This window comes from Globicephala melas, chromosome 6 (genome assembly GCF_963455315.2).
Source record: "Globicephala melas chromosome 6, mGloMel1.2, whole genome shotgun sequence".
Lineage (NCBI taxonomy): Eukaryota > Metazoa > Chordata > Mammalia > Artiodactyla > Delphinidae > Globicephala > Globicephala melas.
In genome coordinates this window covers 32000501-32014444 of record NC_083319.1, presented here as the reverse complement: position 1 = coordinate 32014444, position 13944 = coordinate 32000501, and the positions used below count along the sequence as shown (strand labels likewise).

At 39.1% G+C, this 13944-nt stretch overlaps 1 protein-coding gene across 1 annotated transcript in view; it reads right to left on the bottom strand.

The window, feature by feature from the left end:
* The window catches only part of TEX10 (testis expressed 10), a 55860-nt gene that overhangs the window by 3409 nt on the left and 38507 nt on the right, over window positions 1–13944 (bottom strand). The window contains exons 12-13 of the mRNA XM_030829841.2: window positions 5128–5208; window positions 3325–3506 (exon numbers count right to left, since the gene is read on the bottom strand). Coding sequence (XP_030685701.2) covers window positions 3325–3506; window positions 5128–5208 — 263 coding nt within the window. The remainder of the gene's footprint in view (window positions 1–3324; window positions 3507–5127; window positions 5209–13944) is intronic.

Sequence of the window (13944 nt, the reverse complement as noted above, 5' to 3'; positions counted from 1 at the left end):
GAAGATACACAGGAGCACAGAACTGGATATGGGATTTGGGGGCTGAGTATTCAACAGCCAACAAACAATGCTGGAAGCTGAGGCTTCAGCCCCAGGTATGGAAAGCAGGGAGCTAGAACTGGGCTCCCTGCATAGAGCTGGAAGCCAGGAAAATGCAAATGTGAAACTGCCCCATGGGGAGGTGTCCACAACCTCCACAAACTCTCACAAAAGATGCATTCAGAGAAAGTTATACAATCCAAAACATGAGCTTGTTTGTTCAGTCCCACTAGAGACAACCTCCAGAGCCCCACCTGCTCCCCAAAATGAGAGAATTCCCACACCAGAGAGAAAGAGAGCAAACAGAACAAACTGACAAGACCTTTAACACCAATAAAGCAAGAATGACAAAGAGCCGAGTAAAAACTCAAAATAGATGAAAGAGAAAACAATAGCTGATACAATAAAAACTCAATAGAAGGATTAAACAAAAGAATCAGAATGAGAAACTCCCTATGTTTAAAAGGAGCTTTTAGGGGAGAATAGAAACAGTGGGGAAGATAACAGAAATAAAAACACAGCTGAAGAAAAAACATTAAGTCTTCAGATTAAAGGAGTACACTAAGTCTCAAGCAGGATAAATAACAACAAACCTACACTAGGATACACCCTGATTTGCAATGCAACAAAGAGAAAACAGTGAAACCATAGAAAAGAATAGATTACTAACCTAGGGGCAGGACGGAAATAAAGACGCAGACCTACTAGAGAATGGACTTGAGGACGCGGGGAGGGGGAAGGGTAAGCTGTGACAAAGTGAGAGAGTGGCATGGACATACATACACTACACCAAATGTAAAATAGCTAGTGGGAAGCAGCCGCATAGCACAGGGAGATCAGCTCGGTGCTTTGGGACCGCCTAGAGGGGTGGGATAGGGAGGGTGGGAGGGAGGGAGGCGCAAGAGGGAAGAGATATGGGGATATATGTACACATATAGCTGATTCACTTTGTTATAAAGCAGAAACTAACACACCATTGTAAAGCAATTATACTCCAATAAAGATGTTAAATAAAAAAGAATAGATTACTACCTAGGAACCAAAAGGGCTAAGTTGAACAGCAGATCTTTCATTACTAACAATGAATCCAGAAGACAACAGAATAGTTTCTTCAAAGTACAGTGGCCACTCAAATTTGAATACCTCAAATTGGTCAAGCCCGATTTTTTGGTCAGCACTTGTGAAATCAAAAGCTCCCAGTAGTTTGACTGGCACTCTCATTATTTGTAATCTCACAAACACCTTCTCTAGGAGGGTAGGAGCAGCCCAAAAGGGAAACTTAAGTACCTAAGACTGACTGCCAACACTTCTTTGTGACTAATGTCATCCTGAGAGATGCATATCAAACTCAATACACAGTACAAAACACTTTTAAAAACAGAATTTTACAGAGGCAAAATATTAAATACAGTGAATTTTGTTCAGTCCAACCATGTAAAATCAAAGGATGTTTTTCTATAAGAAACTAAAAAAGATCTTTGAAACTTCTTATCAGAGTATATCACAAATGGGCTACATTTCAAGTGACAGGAAATGACAAACAACAATATACATAGTTCATAAATGGGGATGCTCATTATAAAATTTTTAGAACCCTGAGAAGTTCCTTGCTATTTACAAAGCCTTTTCTTGAACTATCAGGCCCGAAAGTTTGATGATGGTTAAGAAAAGTACCATCAAATCTACGCTTGTTTATGTGTAAATTTTACAGGATATTAACAGTGAAATGTACAAAGTTTTAAATACACACACTTAATGGAAAAAATCCAAATGTCTGTTGACAGTAAAATGGGTAAGTTATAGTACATGCATATAACAGAATATTACAGAGCAGGGGTACTAGACCACAGCCAATCCAGCTCACAGCCTGTATTTGTAAACAGAATTTTATTGGAACACAGCTACACCCATTCATTTATGTATCATCTAATGCTGCTTTCACATGACCAGGGCAGTGCTGAGTAGTTCTGACAAGAGACGTTATGGTTTGAAAAACCTAAAATATTCACTGACTCCTTACAGAAAGAAGTTTGCTGACTCCTGGTATAGAGAAACAAAAATGAATGAAATACATCTTCGAATCAACATGAGTACTCTCACAAATGATGATGAAAATCAAGTCACAAAAAATACATATAGTATAATTCCTCTTATATATCAAATTCTTAAAATATGCAAAACAAAAATGAAACTGCTTATAAATGCACATAAAATTTTTAAATAAAAAGGTAAGGAAGTGACTAACACAGAAGTGATCTCTGGGGATGTAGAAGAGAAATGTAACTGTGGAGAAAGTGTGCTGACGATGTTCTATTTCTGAACCGGGAGGTTGGTTAAACAGGTGTTCAGTTTATACTCTTTAAACTATTGAAATGTTTTATACAATCATGTGTATATTTTGGTGACATTTAAAAGCTCAAAAAAGGCAAATGTCAAAATGTGATAGAATGATTTTTATTTTCTTATATTTGCTCATCTGTTAGATTTTTAAAAAACCTTCTGCAATGAATTGTTAACAGCATACCAATGAGAACATAAGCATGAGAACACTCTTTGAAAATTAAAGTGAAATCTTCTATACTATCCTAGAAGCTTTAGTCTAAAAATTATATAGGAGCAAAAGTACTAATTAAAAACACTAGCATCTTAGAACAATTTCCTTAAACCCAAGAATTTAAAAATCCATGCTGGCGGGCTTCCCTGGTGGCGCAGTGGTTGAAAGTCTGCCTGCCGATGCAGGGGACACAGGTTCGTGCCCCGGTCCGGGAGGATCCCACATGCCGCGGAGCAGCTAGGCCCGTGAGCCATGGCCGCTGAGCCTGCGCGTCCGGAGCCTGTGCTCCGCGACGGGAGAGGCCACAACAGTGAGAGCCCCGCGTACCGCAAAAAAAAAAAAAAAAAATCCATGCTGGCTAGTTCTAATGAAGCCCAAAACAAAATACAAAGGCTTGTACTAATAGTAAGCTCATCTTTCTAAAAGTAGAATTTTTTTTCTTGCCAGATCTATAGCAAAGTTAATAAGGAAAGCTCTCAGGAAACTTTCTAATGCCATCTAACTTTTCAAATTTGTAGCTTAAAGGGAAAAAAAAACTAAGCTGCTCACCGTCACAAAGGGGATTCATAAAAGAACAAAGAAAAGCTAGCTAGGTTTATACAAACTCTAAAAGAGAATTAGATTTTGGAAATATCTCTTACAGATTGAATGACTGACCAACTGCCTGACTGATTGAGGGGAGTTGAACAAGTAGGAAAAAAATTAAAGTTTAAGAATACAAAAACTATTACCTCTTTCTTAGATGTTCTGCTTCTCCTTTCTCTAAAGTGAGCAGAAAATAAAGAAGACTGTAGCAACAAGAAGCCAGAAATGGCAGCAGCGTCTCACTAAGTACACACGTATGATCCAGGAGCTTACAGATAACACCCAAAACACAGCCCACCGTGCTGTCAGGAATTACAGTCAACCCAACCTAGGCAGAGAAAAATGAGATTAATGACCTCTTCACAACAGCCCCTCTCCCCAGAATAAAACCAAACACCACTATCTGGAGAGTTAACCTTCCATCACTACTGGTGGAAACTTGTGTATACATAATACATGCCATGCCACCAACCACACCTTAAGATCCTGTTTTCCTTTGAGAATTTAGTTGCTACGGTAAATGACTCTGAAAATACGCAAACTCAAGAAATACTAATAACCCAATCCACTGCCTCCCCTTCATGACAAAGTCTCCTAAAATTTTCTAGATGTTACAATTTCTACTGATGGACAGAAATACTATTATTTAAAAGGATTATTTCATACATCCAAAGAAGATCGTGATACCAGCAATCGCATTTACATGACCTTCAGATTATTCAGACCGGAAAACTCTAATATCTGGCACCACCCCCACCCCAGGTAATTAAATGTACAAACCACAGTTCCTTTTACAATTATCCTTCCCCTGCCCTTTGATTTAACCAGTCATTCAGACATAACTAAGGAAAATACCTATAATGGAGTAAGATAATACTATACTCACACTTGACTGCTTCACTGTCCCAAAACCCAGATAAGGGACATCATGGTATGCTAACTCACCTGGACTCTACTGTATAAATTGTCATTAAGGTGGACTCTAACTTGTAACTGCATGTATACATGGCTTAAATCTCCTGCAAACTACTGCTGAGTTATCATAAACTCTGTAGGTTCTGAGGTCTTAACCTTTACTCAGGCTGTCTGAAAGAAGTGGCCAGATCAACACTGGAATGTTGAATCTTTTACTAGAATAGTGAAAGTAGTCAAAGGGCATAAATTTCTGGAGTGGAAGTAAAAAAAAAGAAAAAAGAAAAAAGATGGGGATCTTTGGAGACACAGTGTATAAGGATTAGAAGTTTGATAGCAGGGAGAAAAGAGAGTACTGAGGAGTCAACGTAGTAGTCTTGCAACTCGAGGGAAGTAAAGAAAAGGCGGTGTAGACATGCCTGTAAAATTATCCAAACAAGTGAGAATCCCCGGAAGATAAAAGTTTTGGACTCACCCCTCACATCATTATAGTAAAAGCCAAAGGGCAAAGTGTAAATGTTGGAGGAAGTTAAAAGCAAAACCCAGGCATACCTAATGAGAATTTAATGCCAATGGGAACGAGAGACACCCACTGGCCAAAAGACAAGTCAGTTTCATGGCTGAGCTCACTGCTTCCAGTGACCAGGCCTTGAGCCTGTGAGGTGACATCCCTACTTTACACCCCAAACCTTCTGGGTGGAAACTGAACCCCAGTACGGATGCTGGATTCCCAACACAATGACACCTGGCACGTGTTAATTAAAGCATTTTAAGTCAGAAGGACCTGAGGTATAAGAGGTCTTTCATTGCTCAGATGTAGAAAGTAAGGTCCTGGCAAAAGAGGAGATGTTCCCAAGGTCACAGAATTAATTAGTAACAGCCAGGAAAAACACCAAGATTTCTCAGTTCTCACCTCAGCATAATGAAATTATTAAGCTTAGACTTCTGGACACTCACTCTCTCCTTGGTTATGGCAAACTCAATCTTAACCAATGCTATGCTTTCGTGTAACAGAAAAAAATTTTAAGTATATTTACCAAATGCTTACTGATGGCACTTTGCAGGATGTCAAAGCTTTGGCTTCGGGCAGGGATAACCAACAAATTGTGACAAACTGTCTGTCAGAAAAGGAGAAAACCAATACCAAATCAGAACATTTTAAGTCAGAAACAAGTTCAATAGTTTTTTTTTTTAAATCTACTTGCTCTATATATTAAAAGGAAACTTAACAAAAAGTGACTTAAAGATGCAGATGTCAAACAATCAAGCCTCATATAAATGGTCCAGTTTTCCAAATAATTCATTTATTAAACATTTACTGAACACTGAGCTAGGCCTATTAGGTGCTTTGCATAGGAATGAAAGAAAGAGAAACTCTTCTGTCTCACAGCCCTCAAGGAGCTTACAATCTACCAAGGCAGAGACTACATTTCTATTAAGTAAGTGCTACAATAGGAGATCTCAGTGACATGAACAAAGGGCAGACAAAAGCCTTTCTCCCATTTGGTGGTAAAATATAACACTGAAAAAACTTATAATTCAGAAAATACCATGTTCAAATTAATTATAATGCTGCCTCTTATTCCCTAAAGGTAAAAGGAAAATAGTCTATAGGAAAAGAAGAAAAATATGAATGAGGTGGGAATCAAATCTCTAGTATTTTTCATTTTCTAAGTTCTCAAGAAAACAAGAAGAGGGAAGGACAGCATCAAGTCCTTCAAAGAATCACAACACAACTCCAGAAGCTGATGGAATTCAGTACCAAAAATCAAGTATGCAGAAAAATCCCACGGAAAGACAAAGATAAGACTGGTGGAAAGAATATCACTCTAGGAAGAGAATGAATAGTCAAGATAAATTCAAGAGGACTGTCCTCAAAAAATCAACAGCTCTATCCATTATGTCTCTATAAAACCTCTTGTAGAGTGACCACCCAGAGTTTTCACATGGCAATTGTCTTATCTTTTTTTTTTTTTTTTTTTGCAGTACGCGGGCCTCTCACTTTTGTGGCCTCTCCCATTGCGGAGCACAGGCTCGGGACGCGCAGGCCGAGCGGCCATGGCTCACGGGCCCAGCCGCTCCGCGGCATGTGGGATCCTCCCGAACCGGGGCTGTCCCCTGCATCGGCAGGCAGACTCTCAACCACTGCGCCACCAGGGGAGCCCACAATTGTCTTATCTTTTAAACCTATAGGTAACAACGGAAACAACATATTTCCAATGCCATCTTTCTACTTCGAAATGAGTGTAATGAATATTTTCACTCATAAATGATAAATCATATTTGAAAGGTCCATTCAATAATAAATGATCATTCAATCCCTTCCCTTCTGCCTCCCCTCCCCTTCCTGAACAGTTCAGTTCTAAAGACACTGCATGAGGCGAAGCTAGACATCACCACTAGAGTGGGTGGGAGAGCTTCAGTGGCCCAGAGCTGGCTACCCATTAACAAATGGAGGCACACTGTCCCCAAGAGTTGGAGTTCAAATGCGATAAGGAAGATGCCTGCATGGGAAAGGGGTGGCGCCAAAAGGAGACTGATTACAGGCAAAGTAACTGATGAAGTAGGTAAATATATTAAGCAAAATGGAAGTCAGGTTTCCCACCATCAGAAAAGGCAGGTACAAGAGAAAAGGAGACAGCTAGAATGAACCCAGGGGTGTTGTGTTCCTGATTTCTGTTCACTGATAGGGCATGGGAACAGCAACAGCTAATAGCAATGACCACACTTAAGAGTCCAGAAGTTGGTTTCTAAAATCCATTCTCCACTTAAAGGAAAACTGGGCCTCTTAAAGAAATACCTGATTGCAGGGCGGGGACAGGGAAAATACAACATGAATCTGTAACAATTTGTGGTACAAGAAAGTAAGGAAGTAAGCTGACCCTTGAACAATGTAGGGTGGAGTGGGTAGGGGTGCCGACACTCCATGCAATCGAAAATCTGCATATATCACTTCATAGTCGGCCCTCCATATCTGAGGTTCCTCGTATCTGCAGATTCAACCAACCATGCGTCATGTAGTACTGTAGTATTTACTACTGAAATAAATCTCCAAATAAGTGGGCCTGCAGAGTTCAAACCTATGTTGTTCAAGGGTCAACTGTACTCAGAGAAAAATGAGGATGTATCAAAAGAACAAAAAAGCCAGCTTTCAGGAGGTAACCATGGCAAACATGAGAGTATCAAAATTAATAAGGATAGTAAGGAATTTTAACCCACTGGAAAATACAGGAAACCATACTAACAAAAATAAATAAATGAATAAATTCGAAGACCAAAAAGGAATGGGATATTTACATTGTTTCAAAGTATCTCCTCATAAAATATTATTAATAACAAAGGGGAAGAAGTAAAAAGTGGAGAACATGGACAGATACCACTTACTCAAGTGATCAAAGTGAACATCTAATGGGACAAATCAAAACCACACACCACCTGACAGGATGCAATCAGAAAACCACAGCATCACTCATGTCATATTCCTGCCAAATTTGTATAACCTGATCTAACCATGAGAAAATAAATTAAACCTGAATTGAGAGAAATTTTACAAAATAACCGTCCTGTGTTCTTCAAAATTGTCAACGTCAACGAAAGACAAGGAAAGACTGAGGAACTATTCCAGATTTTGAAAAAGACTAAACAGACATTACAACTAAATGCAATGAATCATTTCAGATGGATCCTTTAAAGTACATTATTGGGACAACTGGCAAAACAGGAGTAAAGTCTGAGGATTAGATGACAGTAATATACCAATGTTAATTTCCTGATTCTGATGACTATATTGTGTTTACGTAATGGAATGGTCTTAAGACAAATACAGGCGTACCCCAGATATTGTGGGTTTGGTTCCAGACCACTGCGATAACATAAATATAGCAATAAAGCAAATATCACAATAAAGCAAGTCACAAATTTTTTTGGTTTCCCAGTGCATATAAAAGATATGTTTATACTATACTGTAGTCCATTTCATGTACAAGAGCATTGTCTATAAAAACAATGTACATATCTTAATTTTACAATATTCCATTGCTAAAAAACGCTAACCACCACCTGAGCCTTCAGTGAGTCATAATCTTTGTGACAGTGCAGGGTCCTGCTTTGACGGTGATGGCTGCTGACTGACCAGGGTGGTGACTATTGAAGGCTGAGGTGGCTGTGGACATTTCTTTTAAAATAAGACAACAATAAAATTTGCCACATAGATTGACTCTTCCTTCCAACAGCACTTTACCCAAAATGGAACTTCTTTCAAAATTGGAGTCAATCTTCTCAAATCCTGTCACTGCTCTATCAACTAAGTTTATGTAATATTCTAAATCCTTTGCTGTCATTTCAACAATCTTCACATCTTCACCAGGAGTAGATTCCATCTCAAGAAACTACTTTCTCTGCTTATCCATTAGAAGCAACTCCTCATCCATTAAAAGTTTTATCATGAGATATCTACAATAAAAGTCACATCTTCAGGCTCCACTTCTAATTCTAGTTCTCCTGCTATTTCCACCACAGCTGCAGTTATTTCCTCCACTGAAGTCTTGAATACCCCTCAAAATCATGAGGGTTGGGATCAACTTCTTCCAAACTCCTCTTAATGCTGATATTTTGACCTCTTGCCATGAATCACGAATGATCTTAACGGCATCTAGAATGATGAATCCTTTCCAGAAAGTTTCCAATTTACTTTGCTCAGATACGTCAGAGGAATCACTATCTATGGCAGCTATAGCTTTACGAAACGTGCTTCTTATATAATACGACTTGAAGGTCTAAAAGACTCCTTGATCCATGGACTGCAGAATGGATGTGTGTGAGCAGGCATGAAAAAAACAATAATCTCATTGTACATCTCCATGAGAGTTCTAGGGTGACCAGGTGCATTGTCAATGAGTAGTAATATTTTGAAAGTAATCTTTTTTTCTGTGCAGAAGATATCAAGAGTGGGCTTAAAATCATCAGTAAACCATGTTGTAAACAGATGTGCTGTCATCCAGGCTTTGTTATTTCATTTACAGAACACAAGCAGAGAAGATTTAGCATAATTCCTTTTTTTTTAACTGTTTTTTTTCTGCTCACTTCTTTTTTAAAATAATTTATTTATTTATATTTTATTTTTGGCTGCGTTGGGTCTTCGTTGCTGCGCACAGGCTTTCTCTAATTGCAGCGAACAGGGGCTACTCTTCACTGCGGTGTGCGGGCTTCTCATTGTGGTGGCTTCTCTTGTTGCAGAGCACAGGCTCTAGAATGCAGGCTCAGTAGTTGTGGCATATGGGCTTCGTTGCTCTGCGGCATGCGGGATCTTCCTGGACCAGGGCTCGAACCCATGTCCCCTGCATTGGCAGGCGATTCTTAACCACTGCACCACCAGAGAAGTCCATAATTCTTAAGGGCGCTAGGATTTTCAGAACGGTAAATGAGGGTTGGCTTCAATTTAAAGTTACCAGCTGCATTAGCCCCTAACACGTCAGCATGACCTCTGAAGCTTCGAAACCAGGCACTGACTTCTCCTCTCTAGCTATGAAAGTCCTAGATGGCAACTTCTTCCAATATAAAGCTGTTTTGTCTACACTGAAAACCTGCTGTTTAGTGTAGCCACCTTCAATAATATTTTAGCTAGATCTTCTGGATAATTGGCTGCAACTTCTCCATTAGCTGCTTCATCTTGCACTTTTAATGTTATGCAGACAGCTCTTTTCCTTAAACCTTATGAACCAACCTCGGCTACCTTCAAACTTTTCTTCTGCAGCTTCCTCACCTCTCTCACCCTTCACAGAATCAAAGAGAGTTAGGGCTTTGCTCTAGATTTGGCTTAAGGGAATGTTGTAGGTGGTCTGATATTCTATCCAAACCACTCAAACTTTCTCCATGTCATCAATAAGGCTGTTTCACTTTCTTATCATTCCTGTGTTCACTGAAATAGCACTTTTAATTTCAAGAACTTTTCTTTTGCATTCACAATTTGGCCAACTGGCAGAAAGGTCTAGTTTTCAGCCTATCTTGGCTTTAAACATGCCTTCCTCACTAAGCTTATAATCATTTCTAGCTTCTGATTTAAAGTAAGAGTCGTGCAACTCTTCCTTTCACTCGAACACACCTATAGGCCATTGTAGGGTTATTAATTGGCCTAACGGCAGTATTGTTGTGTCTCAGGGAACAGGGAGAGAGATGAGGGACGGCTGGTTGGTGCAGCAGTCAGAAGACACACATTTATTAAGTTCACCGTCTCATGTGGGCATGGTTCGTGATGCCCCAAAACAATTACAATAGTAATGTCAAAGATCACTGATCACAGATCACCATAAAAAATATAGTAACAATGAAAATGTTTGAAATATTGCAAAAATTACCAAAATGTGACACAGAGACATGAAGTGTACAAATACTGTTGGAAAAACGAACACCAACAGACATCCTCGATGCAGGGTTGCCATAAATCTTCAGTTTGTAAAAAACAGAGTATCTGCAAAGTGCTTTAAAACAAAGTATGCCTGTATGCCGAAGTATGAGGTATGGGCACTCTGTCAAATAGTCCAAGAAAACAGTTCTTTGTCCTGCAGTTATAATTTTTCTCTAAGTTTGAAAATGCTTCAAAATAAAAGTAAATAAAAATATAAACACATAGATGTATACACACACATAAACATACACAAATACAGGCAATCCTCACTTCTGCAATTACAGTGTTAACAAAAACTTGCATACTTCAGAACCCTGACCTCACACTGCACAATTCCAGAACAGGCATGCTAATTTAGTACAATGTGGAAATTAAGGGTTTTTTAAAAATATAAAACTTCATTTTTCTTAAGAAGGTTCTGTACATTTAATTTCTACATTGAAGTATTTTCTACCTAATTTTATCAGGAAATAAACAGAAATGTCATGCACCTAACACTTTTTATAAAATCATTTTATTGCTATATTAAAACGTTAAAAAAGAGCAAGTAAAAGAAAGAAATTGTAATTATTAAAATACTAAAATTCAGATTTAGAGATTCTTTCACTTCCCAATAAAATTACATCACGGAATATATTTACAGAATGAAAATTTCCATATACTCACACTACAAAACAGGGCTCAACTGTTCTAAGAAAGTGTCGTCAAATTTACCTTTGGCAGATTACATTTTACCTTTCCCCTGTTGGCCATGTCTCAACTATTATCAATGAATAATAAAAACGGTAAGAAAGAGATAGACAACCTGCCTCTATTCTGGGGCTCTTTCCTTACCCCAGTATTTCTTTACATACATGCTTTGTGGGGGGAACAAACTCACTTCAACCAAGCTGCCTCTAAAGACCACCCAAGAGTTCCCTAGTATTGGAAGCATGTTTGTGTTCAGAGTCCTTTTGTGCCCCACTTGCTTTCTCCTATTATCCCAACTGCTTAATTACCATGGCTTTGTAATAGATATTTGATAGTACAAGCCCTCTGGCTTTATTTTTATTCAACACTTTGTTATTCTTGTTCGTCTGTATTTCAATATAAATTTTAGAATCACCTTTTCAATTTCCACAAAAACATTTGCTCTAATTTTGATCTGGATTACACTGAATCTGTACTATAGATTAATTTAGAGAGAGCTATTATTTGTACAATATTGGAGTCTCTCAATCCATGAACATTATATATCCCTGCATGTATTTAGGTCATCTTTAATATCTCTCAGTAATGTTTTATGGTTTCCAATGTTTTCAGAGGTCCTCAGCAATTGTTTCGTGAAATTCTCCTTTAATCTATATTCATGTTATGTATGTGTGTGTCCCCATTACTAAGGTACAGCCTTTAAGAGTCTGCAATGAGGGGCTCCCCTGGTGGCACAGTGGTTAAGAATCCACCTGCCAATGCAGGGGACCCGGGTCCAATCCCTGGTCCGGGAAGATCCCATATGCCACAGAGCAACTAAGCCCGTGTGCCACGACTACTTAGTCTACTCTCTAGAGCCACAACTACTGAAGCCCGAGTGCCTAGAGCCCGTGCTCCACAACAAGAGGAGCCACCGCAATGAGAAGCCCGTGCACCGCAATAAAGAGTAGCCCCCGCTCGCTGCAACTAGAGAAAGCCCACACACAGCAACGAAGACCCAATGCAGCCAAAAATAAATAAATAAAATTAAAAGAAAAAAAAGAGTCTGCAATGAGAGCTTATGTGTACACTGAAGACCCAACCCACTTCCAGGCCAGCAACTTAAACTAATCATTGTTTCCTTAGGACCATGAGTCACAGAGGTTACTGGCTTAGCTTTTAAGCCCCTCTGCTTTTGCAGCTTAAGAATCTGGGAAATGCTGGAGGGGATCAGGCCCCTCACAGGCCTCTTGAGTCTCCTATTTTCTCAATTCAGCTCAGCAGGATGGTCAAAAGGTTGAATGGATTCTCTGTCCTCCAAGAGGGGCCATTTGACAAAGCCAAATTCTTATCCTCTTTGCCTGAGAGACAGCTCCAGTCTCCTCAGATATGTTGATGAATAAAAGCTGTACACGCACAAGGTGATGAAATTCCACATGGCCAAAGAAGCAGCAGAGTTGTGAGCAAAAGAATTCCCAAAGCTCAAACAGGGAAGAGAGGTGTTTGAGTTCTAACCAGCCAGCATGGAGTGTCTTCATAGAACAACCAGGTCATTCAGATGATACTCAGAAAGAGAACCTATTAATAGTAGGGCTAAAGTAGCACTAGGGCAGGAGTTAGCAAACTTTTTCTATAAAAGGCCAAAGAGTAAATATTTTAGGCTTTGCAGGTCACATACAGATTCTGCCACATATTCTTGGGTTTTTTTCTGTTTTAACAACTGTCAAAAAAATGTAAACAGGGACTTCCCTGGTGGTCCAGTGGGTAAGACTCCGCACTCCTAATGCAAGAGGCCTGGGTTCAATCCCTGGTCAGGGAACTAGATCCTGCATGCACGCCACAACTAAGAGTTCGCCTGCCACAACTAGGAAGTCCACATGCCGCAACTAAAAAAGATCCTGCATGCCACAACTAAGACCCGGCACAGCGTAAATAAATAAATAAATATTAAAAAAAAAAAAAGTAAACCCTGCTCTTAGCTCAAGGATGGCACAAAAATAGGGCCACCAAGATTTGTCCTACAGGGCTGTAGTTTGCTGATCCTTGCCTTAGTAAAGGTTACTTGCTCTAATAAACCACCCCAATAAAATGTAAAAACAAGACACTAAAGGATAAAGGTGATAACTCAAGTAACTTGACTGCCTGCCAGAACAAAGCAAAACACTCTTTAGAAAACAACAAAATCCACCACATAAAATTTCCATTGTCCAATATACACTCAAAAACTACTAGACATGCTAAAAACATGAAAATGTGCCACATAACCAGGGGAAAAAGCAATCAAAAGAGATGATGGAATTAGCAGGCAAGAACTTTAAAACAACTATTATAAATATATTCAAGTAGTTAAAGAAAAATGAATGTAAGAGAAACAGAAGATGAACCAAAAAAGTTGAGATTAAAAAACCCATTATCAGATACAGACCTACTAGAGAATGGACTTGAGGATATGGAGAGGGGGAAGGGTAAGTTGGGACAAAGTGAGAGAGTGGCATGGACATATATACACTACCAAATGTAAAACAGATAGCTAGTGGGAAGCAGCCGCATAGCACAGGGAGATCAGCTCCGGTGCTTTGTGACCACCTAGAGGGGTGGGATGGGGAGGGTGGGAGGGAGATGCAAGAGGGAAGAGATATGGGGATATATGTATATATATAACTGATTCACTTTGTTATAAAGCAGAAACACACCATTATAAAGCAGTTATACTCCAATAAATATGTTAAAAAAAACCCATTATCTAAAATTTAAAATTCATTGGGTGGTCTTTGTTCACAGA